Consider the following 14914-nt stretch of genomic DNA (forward strand, 5'->3'; position numbering starts at 1 on the left):
TACCCTCAGGTTTCACTCCCTCCTCCACTGTTGGAGGCACATTCAACACATCAGCATTCCCAGTAGAGTCATGACATTCTTGGGGAGCCGAACTTGGGGGTTCAGTGGCCACATACTGAGACACTATCCGCCCCAAATCGGTCCCAAGTAATACATTAGCAGGAATATTTGACGTTACTCCCACCTCCCGCACTCCCCTCCCGGCGCCCCAGTCCAAAAACACCTTGGCGACAGGCAGCTCCGGTTCCATGCCTCCAATTCCGGAGACGGAAAGGGTTTTCTCCGGCACCAAGTCTTGAGGGGACACTACCTCAGGACGTACCAGGGTTCGTTCAGCGCCTGTGTCCCGCAGTCCCATGACCGCTGAGTGGCCGATAGTGACGGGTTGGTAATTGTCCAGGGACCTCCCACCACCCCCTCCCACACATAAAACAGTGGACGGTTTCGGGGACAGGGATGGGGCCTTAAGACGCTGGGGACATGCAGACTTGAAGTGTCCCAGCTGGTTGCAGTGATGACAACGTCTGGGTTCTGCGCCTGGCCTGGAGAGGGCAGCAGGGGGGTACACCCCTTGCACTCTGGGGGCTGGGGAAACAGGGGCAGGATTGGGCTTACCCCCTCTCCAGGTGCTGCTGGCAGGCTTCTTCGGCTCAGGCGCCCTGTTATTGGCATACTCGTCTGCCAGGGCGGCTGTAGCAGAAGCCCCCTTCGGTTTCCGGTCACGAAGGAACTGCTGGAGGTCCTCTGAGCAGTTCCACAAGAACTGCTCCATGACGAACAGTTCCTGGACCTCCTGGCGGGTGGTGAGCGCTAGACCCGAGGTCCAGTGCTCTGCAGCTCTCAGCAATGCCCGCATGTGGTCGGTCCAGGTGTCCTTTGGGCCCCGCTGCAGGCTCCGGAACTTCTTGCGGTAGGACTCCGGGGTGAGGTTGTAGTGCTGGATCAGGACCCGCTTGATGCTGCTGTAGTCCTGCTCCACCCTGGCAGGTAAGTCCCCCAAAACTTCCAGGGACTTACCCCTCAAACGGGGGGGGGGGGGGTCAGGTATCTTGCCCACTGATCCGGGGCCAGATGGTGTTGGAGGCAGGTCCTTTCAAAGGCCAGCAGGAAGGAATCCAGGTCTCCATCCTTCTCAAGCAGAGGGAAGTCCTCTGCCCGGACTTTGGAAGCCCTGGACTCTGGTGGTGCTGGGGCGTCCAGCGGGAGCCCGTGTTGAGCCATCTCCAGTCGGTGCTGGCGCTCCGCTGCCCTCTCTGACACTGCTTGCTCCGCTGCTTCACGGCGTTCTGCACGCTCTCGCTCCGCCGCTTCACGGCGTTCTGCACGCTCGGCCTCCGCTGCCGCCATAAGCTTCATATAGGCGTCTTCATTACCCGCCTCGAGACGTGCCACTGCCGCGGCAACAAGGGTCGCTGATGTGGACAGGCTGGGGCGGGTAGGTGGTGGGTAGTCCCTTGCAGGACTAAGCACGGGTGGCTGGCTCCTTGGGGAGTCTGGGCTGAGCTCCCCCTCGCCTTGAACAGTACCGTCCACCACCACCTCCTCATCGACCATAGCACTGGCCTGCGCCCTCACTGCACTCCTGGTGCCATCCGCCATCTTTGGAACCTCTGGTTACTGACACAGCTGTAACCCTGACCTTGCACACAACTTATTATATCTACACTCTGACCGTCTAGTGCTGGGCTGACCTTAAGACCCCAGCAGTGAAAGTTACCAGTGGTAGTCTTTAGTGTCTGGGAGTAGGGGTCCCACGCACACTATTACTCTGATCCCACCCGCTGCCACCAATGTGAAGGAAGCCCCGTTCTTCCCACGTCACCAATCCGTGACGTCACTACACAGGCCCAGCTCTCCGGCGCCCCCTTTGTCTCTCAGGTCAATAAGGGAACTGTACCTAGAGGAAATGACCGCCGGTGAGACTGCCCCGTTACCCACGCTGGGTATTCTAAGATTCGCAAGCAGAGTAAAAGGATCAGCCCAAAATTAATTTATGATTTAATTGCCTTAAGGGCGCACTAGGTAATTACAAGAAATATACAGTAAAAATATATCAAGAGTTACAGTCAGAGTAAAATATCACCATAATAATACAAGGCTTAGAGGTATAAAGCTGGAAGTCAATTTACCAGGTTGAAGGTCGCTTGTGGAAGTCGGGGAACTCGGCGCTCCACAGGTACAAGACTTAGTGGCCGGGCAGCCCCCAGAAAGCGTGTGCTTCTCCCCTCTTGCTGGCATATGCCCTCTTCCTTAGTTCATCGTCATTTTCTTCTGTTGAGTGTGTGTCCCACTCTCCAAGTGTCCTCAGCTCTTAAACCTTCTGTGTCCCTCCCCCCTGTAACTGGGTGGGCTAGCAATCCCCACCCCTCAGCTTCCCTGCGACATCTGTATCCAATATCTAATAAATGGAATAACTGCTCTCAGGATGATCAGATCAGTACACGGGCGGTACCAGCGCATGAGGTTTGTTCTGCCGGTCGTACAGGGATCAAACCTGGACCCATTCGGTCGCTGTGGGAGGCTGATCTCTATCTCAGGTCCAGAACTCCCACGGGCCCGGGAGTTGCACTGTCAGATGCGCAATTTCTTTAGGGCTATGAGGATATTTTTTATGAGCCGGTACTTCAGACGACGCGTCTATAATTCATAATTTCATGGTGGAGACGGTCCGGCTGGGCAGATAATAGACTTAGGCTCCTGGAGCCTCCTGACATGTATACTTTAATTGAGCCCCCAGGCACCTCCATACCCCGTCATGCCAACCTCTGTTAGTATGCCCCGTATCCAAGATGGCGGCTGCTCCCTCATCACAGTCATCATCGGAATGGATCGGACGCCACCGTCACCCGTCATCGGGATGAATCAGACACGGCCTTCGCCGCCGGCATCAGGATGGATCGGACACAGCCGTTGCCCCCGTCACCGTTGATGAATTGGACGCTGCTGTCGCCCCGTCACCAGGATGGATCGGACATGGCCTTCGCCCCTGGAATCGGGATGGATCGGACACCGGCATCGCCCCTGGAATGGATCAGACGCCATAGTCGCCCCCGTCACCAGATCATCACAGTCGCCCCAGTCACCGGGATGGATCGGACACCGCCGTCGCCCCCCCCGTCACCGGGATGAATCGGACGCCGCTGTCGCCCTCCGTCACTGGGATGAATTGGACGTTGCCTTCGCCCCCTGTCAATGGGATGGATCGGACGCAGCCGTCGCCCCCGTCACCGGGATGGATCGGACGCGGCCGTCATTATCGGGATGGATCGGACGCGGCCGTCATTATCTGGATGGATCGGACGCCACCGTCACCAATGTCATCGGAATGAATCAGACACGGCCTTCGCCGCCGGCATCGGGATGGATCGGACACAGCCGTCGCCCCCCATCACCGTTGATGAATTGGACGCTGCTGTCACCCCCGTCACCAGGATGGATTGGACACGGCCTTCGCCCCCGGCATAGATCGGACGCTGCCGTCGCCCACCGTCACCGGGATGGATCGGACATGGCCTTCGCCCCTGGCATCGGACGCAGCTGTCGCCCCTAGCATCGGGATGGATCGGACGCCGCCGTCGCCCCCATCACCAGAATGAATAGGACGTGGCCGTCGCCCCCGTCACCAGGATGAATAGGACATGGCCGTCGCCCCCGGCACCAGGATGAATCGGATACAGCCTTCGCCCCCGTCACCAGGATGGATTGGACATGGCCTTCTCCCCTGGCATCGGGATGGATCGGACGCCGCCGTCGGCCCTGGCATCGGGATGGATCGGACACTGCCTTCGGCCCTGGCATCGGACGCCGCTGTCGCCCCTGGCATCGGGATGGATCGGACGCCGCCGTCGCCTCAAGTCACCGTTGATGAATTGGACGCCGCTGTTGCCCCCGTCACCAGGATAGATCGGACATGGCATTCGCCCCTGGAATCGGGATGGATCGTACGTCGACCCGTCACCAGGATCGATCGGACACAGCCTTCACCACCGACATAGGGATGGATCGGACACGGCCTTCGCCCCCGACATAGGGATGGATCGGACGCCGCCGTCGTCCCCGGCACCAGAATGAATCTGATACAGCCTTCGCCCCTGGCATCGGGATGGATCAGACGCCACCGTCGCCCCCATTACCAGGATGAATCACACGCTGCCGTCGCTACCGTCACCAGGATGAATCGAACACGGCCTTCGCCCCCAGACATAGGGATGGATCGGATGCCGCCGTCGTCCCCGGCACCAGAATGAATCTGATACAGCCTTCGCCCCTGGCATCGGGATGGATCAGACGCCGCCGTCGCCCCCATTACCAGGATGAATCACGCCGCCCCCATCACCAGGATGAATAGGACGCCACCGTCGCCCCCGTCACTAGGATGAATCACGCGCCGCCGTCGCCCCCGTCACCAGGATGAATTGCACGCCGCCATCGCCCCCGTCACTAGGATGAATCACGCGCCGCCGTCGCCCCCGTCACCAGGATGAATTGCACGCCGCCATCGCCCCCGTCACCAGGATGAATCGGACGCGGCGCTGCACTGTAAAGGTTTTATTGTTGTAAAAAAGCTAGAAAAAAAATTAACAGAAACAGAGAAAACCAGAGAAAAGTGCTAGAAAATGGCGTCAAGTGGCGGAGAAGACGAGTGATCAGATTTCACCCTACGTGATGACGCTCTGACAAACCACAACCCCGTGTTTCCACTGCAGGGTACAAACCTGCGGGAGTTGTAGTCCTCATGAGCGTACAGCAGGGCTTCTATAGGGGGCTTGCTCTGGCAGTGCATTAGTTAATATGTTAACTGTGAATGTGCTGGACGATCCCACAGACACGGGGGCTTCATCCTTCCAGATGCTTCAGGATCCACAGCGCGATGTTCATGAAGCTGTCAGACTCGGCGTCCATCTTGTCCAGCGAGTGGTTGTTCCCGGGATACCAGAGTAACCTACATGAGAGGAGCGGTCAGAGCAGCACAGAGGATTTACAGCAATGTGGGGGGCCGTACCTACCGCGCCTCCACCCCGTGAGCTCTCAGGGCTTTATAGTACTCCAGGCCCTGAGTGTTCGGGACCCTCCGGTCCTCAGCTCCCAGCATCAACAGCACGGGGGTCTTCACCTGCGGGCAGGACAGTGGTCAGTGACCAAACACACAAGGACCAACGCAAGACCTGAGCCCTCGGGGACCCCGATATGAAGGGGGAAAGCTCAGGCCTTTCATTACAGCAATGTCCTAATGCTGCAGCCAGTCAGACCATACAGAAGAGCCCCCCATACAAAAGAGCCCCCTATACAGAAAAGCCCCCCATACAGAAGAGCCCCCTATACAGAAAAGCCCCCATACAGAAGAGCCCGCTATACAGAAAAGCCCCCCGCCCATACAGAAAAGCCCCCCATACAGAAGAGCCCCCTATACAGAAAAGCCCCCCATACAGAAGAGCCCGCTATACAGAAAAGCCCCCCATACAGAAGAGCCCCCTATACAGAAAAGCCCCCCGCCCATACAGAAGAGCCCCCTATACAGAAAAGCCCCCCGCCCATACAGAAGAGCCCCCCATACAGAAGAGCCCCCTATACAGAAAAGCCCCCCCCGCCAATACAGAATAGCCCCCCCCGCCAATACAGAAGAGCCCCCCGTACAGAAGAGCCCCCCATACAGAAAAGCCCCCCGCCCATACAGAAGAGCCCCCCATAAAGAAGAGCCCCCCATACAGAAGAGCCCCCTATACAGAAAAGCCCCCCATACAGAAGAGCCCCCTATACAGAAGAGCCCCCTATACAGAAAAGCCCCCCGCCCATACAGAAGAGCCCCCCACACAGAAGAGCCCCCTATACAGAAAAGCCCCCCGCCCATACAGAAGAGCCCCCCATACAGAAGAGCCCCCTATACAGAAAAGCCCCCCGCCCATACAGAAGAGCCCCCCATACAGAAGAGCCCCCTATACAGAAGAGCCCCCTATACAGAAGAGCCCCCCGCCCATACAGAAGAGCCCCCCGCCAATACAGAAGAGCCCCCCATACAGAAGAGCCCGTACAGAAGAGCTCCCCATACAGAAGAGCCCGTACAGAAGAGCCCCCTATACAGAAGAGCCCCCCATACAGAAGAGCCCCCCATACAGAAGAGCCCCCTATACAGAAGAGCCCCCCGCCCATACAGAAGAGCCCCCCATACAGAAGAGCCCCCCGCCAATACAGAAGAGCCCCCCATACAGAAAAGCCCCCCCCACCAATACAGAAGAGCCCCCCATACAGAAGAGCCCGTACAGAAGAGCCCCCCGCCCGTGTAGACTACAGGAATATGGTTTCATCACCAGACCGGGTCCTCAGGTTCGTGGCCCCCAATATTCCTGCCCCACTAATGACCCGAGAGCTGGGGGAGGAGAGCAGAATCCTCCCATAATGCACAGCGTCATGAGAAGCGCAGCTCCGGGGCACACACTTCAGCTCATCATGTACCTTAGAGACGTAAATTATGGGGGATTTATTCAACATGTCCCCCCAGTGCTGGGCCTCCGGGAGCGCCTCGTAGGAGAAGGTCAGGCCGGACTCCACGTGACACCTGGAAGGCAGAGGCCGGGCTTCAGTCACCAGCAGAACTAGGAGGTTCTGGACAGGCGGAGCAGCGCTCACCAGTCTGGTATGTCCGTAGATCCGACCATCGCAGGGATGTTGGTCACTGGGTTCCGGACCACGCAGGCTTTGTAGAAGTCGGGGTACTGTCCAATCAGATGGCAGGAGAGGAAACCTCCGTGAGAACCGCCGCAGAGCGCCACCTTGTGGGGATGAATGGGCTCAGACTGTAGGACCTGCAGCACCGCCGTCTGGGGGAGAGGGGCTGTGATCAGCAAGGCTTTACATGGAGCACCCTCCTATCCCTCCAGTAAGACCCCCTACCTGCACGTCCTTCACATCCTGATCTCCCACCTTCCCCAGGATCGACACGACACTGTGCTGTCCAAAGCCCAAAGACCCCCTGTAATTCACTGCAACGTACAGACAGAAGGGGAAGGTCAACGGGGGCTGCGGGACGTAAGAGGCAGAACAGACCACCACAGCCCCTCTCACCTAACAGCACAGCGAAGCCCATCTTACACAGCGCAGCCGGGAACAGCATCCACTCACTGATGAAAAAGTGCTGAGGACCCCCTGCAAGAACAACACAGCATGAAACAGAGACCCCCAGAGACAGAGGCTGAGCCCCCGAGGGGAGAGGACCCAGGTAATGAGGGTGGACCCCTGCAGGAAGAACACAGCGTGAGACAGAGACCCCCAGAGACAGAGGCTGCTCCCCCGAGGGGAGAGGACCCAGGTAATGAGGGTGGACCCCTGCAGGAAGAACACAGCATGAAACAGAGACCCCAGAGACAGAGGCTGCTCCCCCGAGGGGGGAGGACCCAGGTAATGAGGGTGGACCCCTGCAGGACAAGGACAGCGTGAGACAGAGACCCCCAGAGACAGAGGCTGTGCCCCCGAGGGGAGAGGACCCAGGTAATGAGGGTGGACCCCTGCAAGAAGATCACAGCATGAAACAGAGACCCCAGAGACAAAGGCTGAGCCCCCGAGGGGAGAGGACCCAGGTAATGAGGGTGGACCCCTGCAGGAAGAACACAGCGTGAGACAGAGACCCCCAGAGACAGAGGCTGCTCCCCCGAGGGGAGAGGACCCAGGTAATGAGGGTGGACCCCTGCAAGAAGAACACAGCGTGAGACAGAGACCCCAGAGACAGAGGCTGCGCCCCCGAGGGGAGAGGACCCAGGTAATGAGGGTGGACCCCTGCAGGAAGATCACAGCGTGAGACAGAGACCCCCAGAGACAGAGGCTGCTCCCCGAGGGGAGAGGACCCAGGTAATGAGGGTGGACCCCTGCAAGAAGAACACAGCGTGAGACAGAGACCCCCAGAGACAGAGGCTGCTCCCCCGAGGGGAGAGGACCCAGGTAATGAGGGTGGACCCCTGCAAGAAGAACACAGCGTGAGACAGAGACCCCCAGAGACAGAGGCTGCTCCCCCGAGGGGAGAGGACCCAGGTAATGAGGGTGGACCCCTGCAAGAAGAACACAGCGTGAGACAGAGACCCCCAGAGACAGAGGCTGCGCCCCCGAGGGGGGAGGACCCAGGTAATGAGGGTGGACCCCTGCAGGACAAGGACAGCGTGAGACAGAGACCCCCAGAGACAGAGGCTGTGCCCCCGAGGGGAGAGGACCCAGGTAATGAGGGTGGACCCCTGCAAGAAGATCACAGCATGAAACAGAGACCCCAGAGACAGAGGCTGAGCCCCCGAGGGGAGAGGACCCAGGTAATGAGGGTGGACCCCTGCAAGAAGAACACAGCGTGAGACAGAGACCCCAGAGACAGAGGCTGCGCCCCCGAGGGGAGAGGACCCAGGTAATGAGGGTGGACCCCTGCAGGAAGATCACAGCGTGAGACAGAGACCCCCAGAGACAGAGGCTGCTCCCCGAGGGGAGAGGACCCAGGCAATGAGGGTGGACCCCTGCAGGAAGAACACCAGAGACAGAGGCTGTGCCCCCGAGGGGAGAGGACCCAGGCAATGAGGGTGGACCCCTGCAGGAAGAACACCAGAGACAGAGGCTGCGCCCCCGAGGGGAGAGGACCCAGGTAATGAGGGTGGACCCCTGCAGGAAGAACACCAGAGACAGAGGCTGTGCCCCCGAGGGGAGAGGACCCAGGTAATGAGGGTGGACCCCTGCAAGAAGATCACAGCATGAAACAGAGACAGAGGCTGAGCCCCCGAGGGGAGAGGACCCAGGTAATGAGGGTGGACCCCTGCAGGAAGATCACAGCGTGAGACAGAGACCCCCAGAGACAGAGGCTGCTCCCCGAGGGGAGAGGACCCAGGTAATGAGGGTGGACCCCTGCAGGAAGAACACAGCGTGAAACAGAGACCCCAGAGACAGAGGCTGCGCCCCCGAGGGGAGAGGACCCAGGTAATGAGGGTGGACCCCTGCAGGAAGATCACAGCGTGAGACAGAGACCCCCAGAGACAGAGGCTGCTCCCCCGAGGGGAGAGGACCCAGGTAATGAGGGTGGACCCCTGCAAGAAGAACACAGCGTGAGACAGAGACCCCCAGAGACAGAGGCTGCGCCCCCGAGGGGGGAGGACCCAGGTAATGAGGGTGGACCCCTGCAAGAAGATCACAGCATGAAACAGAGACCCCCAGAGACAGAGGCTGAGCCCCCGAGGGGAGAGGACCCAGGTAATGAGGGTGGACCCCTGCAGGAAGATCACAGCATGAAACAGAGACCCCCAGAGACAGAGGCTGCGCCCCCGAGGGGGGAGGACCCAGGTAATGAGGGTGGACCCCTGCAGGAAGAACACCAGAGACAGAGGCTGTGCCCCCGAGGGGAGAGGACCCAGGTAATGAGGGTGGACCCCTGCAAGAAGATCACAGCATGAAACAGAGACCCCCAGAGACAGAGGCTGAGCCCCCGAGGGGAGAGGACCCAGGTAATGAGGGTGGACCACTGCAGGAAGATCACAGCGTGAGACAGAGACCCCCAGAGACAGAGGCTGCTCCCCGAGGGGAGAGGACCCAGGTAATGAGGGTGGACCCCTGCAGGAAGATCACAGCGTGAGACAGAGACCCTCAGAGACAGAGGCTGCTCCCCCGAGGGGAGAGGACCCAGGTAATGAGGGTGGACCCCTGCAGGAAGAACACAGCGTGAAACAGAGACCCCAGAGACAGAGGCTGCGCCCCCGAGGGGGGAGGACCCAGGTAATGAGGGTGGACCCCTGCAGGACAAGGACAGCGTGAGACAGAGACCCCCAGAGACAGAGGCTGCGCCCCCGAGGGGGGAGGACCCAGGTAATGAGGGTGGACCCCTGCAGGAAGAACACCAGAGACAGAGGCTGTGCCCCCGAGGGGAGAGGACCCAGGTAATGAGGGTGGACCCCTGCAAGAAGATCACAGCATGAAACAGAGACCCCCAGAGACAGAGGCTGAGCCCCCGAGGGGAGAGGACCCAGGTAATGAGGGTGGACCCCTGCAGGAAGATCACAGCGTGAGACAGAGACCCCCAGAGACAAAGGCTGCTCCCCGAGGGGAGAGGACCCAGGTAATGAGGGTGGACCCCTGCAGGAAGAACACCAGAGACAGAGGCTGTGCCCCCGAGGGGAGAGGACCCAGGTAATGAGGGTGGACCCCTGCAAGAAGATCACAGCATGAAACAGAGACCCCCAAAGACAGAGGCTGAGCCCCCGAGGGGAGAGGACCCAGGTAATGAGGGTGGACCCCTGCAGGAAGATCACAGCGTGAAACAGAGACCCCAGAGACAGAGGCTGCGCCCCCGAGGGGAGAGGACCCAGGTAATGAGGGTGGACCCCTGCAGGAAGAACACAGCGTGAGACAGAGACCCCCAGAGACAAAGGCTGCTCCCCGAGGGGAGAGGACCCAGGTAATGAGGGTGGACCCCTGCAGGAAGATCACAGCGTGAAACAGAGACCCCAGAGACAGAGGCTGCGCCCCCGAGGGGAGAGGACCCAGGTAATGAGGGTGGACCCCTGCAGGAAGATCACAGCGTGAGACAGAGACCCCAGAGACAGAGGCTGCGCCCCCGAGGGGAGAGGACCCAGGTAATGAGGGTGGACCCCTGCAGGAAGAACACAGCGTGAGACAGAGACCCCCAGAGACAGAGGCTGCTCCCCCGAGGAGGGAGGACCCAGGTAATGAGGGTGGACCCCTGCAGGAAGAACACAGTGTGAGACAGAGACCCCCAGAGACAGAGGCTGCTCCCCCGAGGGGAGAGGACCCAGGTAATGAGGGTGGACCCCTGCAAGAAGAACACAGCGTGAGACAGAGACCCCCAGAGACAGAGGCTGCGCCCCCGAGGGGGGCGGACCCAGGTAATGAGGGTGGACCCCTGCAGGACAAGGACAGCGTGAGACAGAGACCCCCAGAGACAGAGGCTGCGCCTCCGAGGGGAGAGGACCCAGGTAATGAGGGTGGACCTCTGCAGGAAGAACACAGCATGAGACAGAGACCCCCAGAGACAGAGGCTGCTCCCCCGAGGGGAGAGGACCCAGGTAATGAGGGTGGACCCCTGCAAGAAGAACACAGCGTGAGACAGAGGCCCCAGGAACAGAGGCTGCTCCCCGAGGGGAGAGGACCCAGGTAATGAGGGTGGACCCCTGCAGGAAGAACACAGCGTGAGACAGAGACCCCCAGAGACAAAGGCTGCTCCCCGAGGGGAGAGGACCCAGGTAATGAGGGTGGACCCCTGCAGGAAGAACACAGCGTGAGACAGAGACCCCCAGAGACAGAGGCTGCTCACCGAGGGGAGAGGACCCAGGTAATGAGGGTGGACCCCTGCAGGAAGAACACAGTGTGAGACAGAGGCCCCAGGAACAGAGGCTGCTCCCCCGAGGGGAGAGGACCCAGGTAATGAGGGTGGACCCCTGCAGGAAGATCACAGCATGAAACAGAGACCCCAGAGACAGAGGCTGAGCCCCCGAGGGGAGAGGACCCAGGTAATGAGGGTGGACCCCTGCAGGAAGATCACAGCGTGAGACAGACCCCAGAGACAGAAGCTGCGCCCCCGAGGGGAGAGGACCCAGGTAATGAGGGTGGACCCCTGCAGGAAGAACACAGCATGAGACAGAGACCCCAGAGACAGAGGCTGCGCCCCCGAGGGGAGAGGACCCAGGTAATGAGGGTGGACCCCTGCAGGAAGAACACAGCGTGAGACAGAGACCCCCAGAGACAGAGTCTGCTCCCCCGAGGGGAGAGGACCCAGGTAATGAGGGTGGACCCCTGCAGGAAGAACACAGCGTGAGACAGAGACCCCCAGAGACAGAGGCTGCTCCCCCGAGGAGGGAGGACCCAGGTAATGAGGGTGGACCCCTGCAAGAAGAACACAGCGTGAGACAGAGACCCCCAGAGACAGAGGCTGCTCCCCCAAGGGGAGAGGACCCAGGTAATGAGGGTGCACCCCTGCAGGAAGAACACAGCATGAGACAGATACCCCCAGAGACAGAGGCTGCTCCCCCGAGGGGAGAGGACCCAGGTAATGAGGGTGGACCCCTGCAGGAAGAACACAGCGTGAGACAGAGACCCCCAGAGACAGAGGCTGCTCCCCCGAGGGGAGAGGACCCAGGTAATGAGGGTGGACCCCTGCAGGAAGAACACAGCGTGAGACAGAGACCCCCAGAGACAGAGGCTGCTCCCCCGAGGAGGGAGGACCCAGGTAATGAGGGTGGACCCCTGCAGGAAGAACACAGTGTGAGACAGAGACCCCCAGAGACAGAGGCTGCTCCCCCGAGGGGAGAGGACCCAGGTAATGAGGGTGGACCCCTGCAAGAAGAACACAGCGTGAGACAGAGACCCCCAGAGACAGAGGCTGCGCCCCCGAGGGGGGAGGACCCAGGTAATGAGGGTGGACCCCTGCAAGAAGAACACAGCGTGAGACAGAGACCCCCAGAGACAGAGGCTGCTCCCCCAAGGGGAGAGGACCCAGGTAATGAGGGTGCACCCCTGCAGGAAGAACACAGCATGAGACAGATACCCCCAGAGACAGAGGCTGCTCCCCCGAGGGGAGAGGACCCAGGTAATGAGGGTGGACCCCTGCAGGAAGAACACAGCGTGAGACAGAGACCCCCAGAGACAGAGGCTGCTCCCCCGAGGAGGGAGGACCCAGGTAATGAGGGTGGACCCCTGCAAGAAGAACACAGCGTGAGACAGAGACCCCCAGAGACAGAGGCTGCTCCCCCAAGGGGAGAGGACCCAGGTAATGAGGGTGCACCCCTGCAGGAAGAACACAGCATGAGACAGATACCCCCAGAGACAGAGGCTGCTCCCCCGAGGGGAGAGGACCCAGGTAATGAGGGTGGACCCCTGCAGGAAGAACACAGCGTGAGACAGAGACCCCCAGAGACAGAGGCTGCTCCCCCGAGGGGAGAGGACCCAGGTAATGAGGGTGGACCCCTGCAGGAAGAACACAGCGTGAGACAGAGACCCCCAGAGACAGAGGCTGCTCCCCCGAGGAGGGAGGACCCAGGTAATGAGGGTGGACCCCTGCAGGAAGAACACAGTGTGAGACAGAGACCCCCAGAGACAGAGGCTGCTCCCCCGAGGGGAGAGGACCCAGGTAATGAGGGTGGACCCCTGCAAGAAGAACACAGCGTGAGACAGAGACCCCCAGAGACAGAGGCTGCGCCCCCGAGGGGGGAGGACCCAGGTAATGAGGGTGGACCCCTGCAGGACAAGGACAGCGTGAGACAGAGACCCCCAGAGACAGAGGCTGCGCCTCCGAGGGGAGAGGACCCAGGTAATGAGGGTGGACCCCTGCAGGAAGAACACAGCATGAGACAGAGACCCCCAGAGACAGAGGCTGCTCCCCCGAGGGGAGAGGACCCAGGTAATGAGGGTGGACCCCTGCAAGAAGAACACAGCGTGAGACAGAGGCCCCAGGAACAGAGGCTGCTCCCCGAGGGGAGAGGACCCAGGTAATGAGGGTGGACCCCTGCAGGAAGAACACAGCGTGAGACAGAGACCCCCAGAGACAAAGGCTGCTCCCCGAGGGGAGAGGACCCAGGTAATGAGGGTGGACCCCTGCAGGAAGAACACAGCGTGAGACAGAGACCCCCAGAGACAGAGGCTGCTCACCGAGGGGAGAGGACCCAGGTAATGAGGGTGGACCCCTGCAGGAAGAACACAGTGTGAGACAGAGGCCCCAGGAACAGAGGCTGCTCACCGAGGGGAGAGGACCCAGGTAATGAGGGTGGACCCCTGCAGGAAGAACACAGCGTGAGACAGAGACCCCCAGAGACAGAGGCTGCTCCCCCGAGGAGGGAGGACCCAGGTAATGAGGGTGGACCCCTGCAGGACAAAGACAGCGTGAAACAGAGACCCCCAGAGACAGAGGCTGCTCCCCCGAGGGGGGGGGGAGGACCCAGGTAATGAGGGTGGACCCCTGCAGGAAGAACACAGCGTGAGACAGAGACCCCCAGAGACAGAGGCTGCTCCCCCGAGGAGGGAGGACCCAGGTAATGAGGGTGGACCCCTGCAGGAAGAACACAGTGTGAGACAGAGACCCCCAGAGACAGAGGCTGCTCCCCCCAAGGGGGGGGGGGGAGGACCCAGGTAATGAGGGTGGACCCCTGCAGGAAGAACACAGCGTGAGACAGACACCCCCAGAGACAGAGGCTGCTCCCCCGAGGGGAGAGGACCCAGGTAATGAGGGTGGACCCCTGCAGGAAGAACACAGCATGAGACAGAGACCCCCAGAGACAGAGGCTGCTCCCCCGAGGGGAGAGGACCCAGGTAATGAGGGTGGACCCCTGCAGGAAGAACACAGCGTGAGACAGAGACCCCCAGAGACAGAGGCTGCTCCCCCGAGGGGAGAGGACCCAGGTAATGAGGGTGGACCCCTGCAGGAAGAACACAGCATGAGACAGAGACCCCCAGAGACAGAGGCTGCGCCCCCGAGGAGGGAGGACCCAGGTAATGAGGGTGGACCCCTGCAGGAAGAACACAGTGTGAGACAGAGACCCCCAGAGACAGAGGCTGCTCCCCCGAGGGGGGAGGACCCAGGTAATGAGGGTGGACCCCTGCAGGAAGAACACAGCGTGAGACAGAGACCCCCAGAGACAGAGGCTGCGCCCCCGAGGGGAGAGGACCCAGGTAATTCGGGTGGACCCCTGCAGGAAGAACACAGCGTGAGACAGAGACCCCCAGAGACAGAGGCTGCTCCCCCGAGGGGAGAGGACCCAGGTAATGAGGGTGGACCCCTGCAGGAAGAACACAGCATGAGACAGAGACCCCCAGAGACAGAGGCTGCTCCCCCGAGGGGAGAGGACCCAGGTAATGAGGGTGGACCCCTGCAGGAAGAACACAGCGTGAGACAGAGACCCCCAGAGACAGAGGCTGCTCCCCGAGGGGAGAGGACCCAGGTAATGAGGGTGGACCC

General features: G+C 60.6%; 1 protein-coding gene across 1 annotated transcript in view; it reads right to left on the reverse strand.

Moving 5' to 3' along the window:
- Positions 1-4533: 4533 nt before the first annotated feature.
- APEH (acylaminoacyl-peptide hydrolase) overlaps positions 4534-14914 on the reverse strand; it is a 116035-nt gene continuing 105654 nt past the window's right edge. The window contains exons 17-22 of the mRNA XM_077277224.1: positions 7060-7140; positions 6889-6977; positions 6625-6815; positions 6451-6553; positions 5007-5113; positions 4534-4942 (exon numbers count right to left, since the gene is read on the reverse strand). Coding sequence (XP_077133339.1) covers positions 4837-4942; positions 5007-5113; positions 6451-6553; positions 6625-6815; positions 6889-6977; positions 7060-7140 — 677 coding nt within the window. The 3' untranslated portion in view covers positions 4534-4836. The remainder of the gene's footprint in view (positions 4943-5006; positions 5114-6450; positions 6554-6624; positions 6816-6888; positions 6978-7059; positions 7141-14914) is intronic.

This window comes from Ranitomeya variabilis, chromosome 8, assembly GCF_051348905.1.
Source record: "Ranitomeya variabilis isolate aRanVar5 chromosome 8, aRanVar5.hap1, whole genome shotgun sequence".
NCBI classification, from domain to species: Eukaryota; Metazoa; Chordata; class Amphibia; order Anura; family Dendrobatidae; genus Ranitomeya; species Ranitomeya variabilis.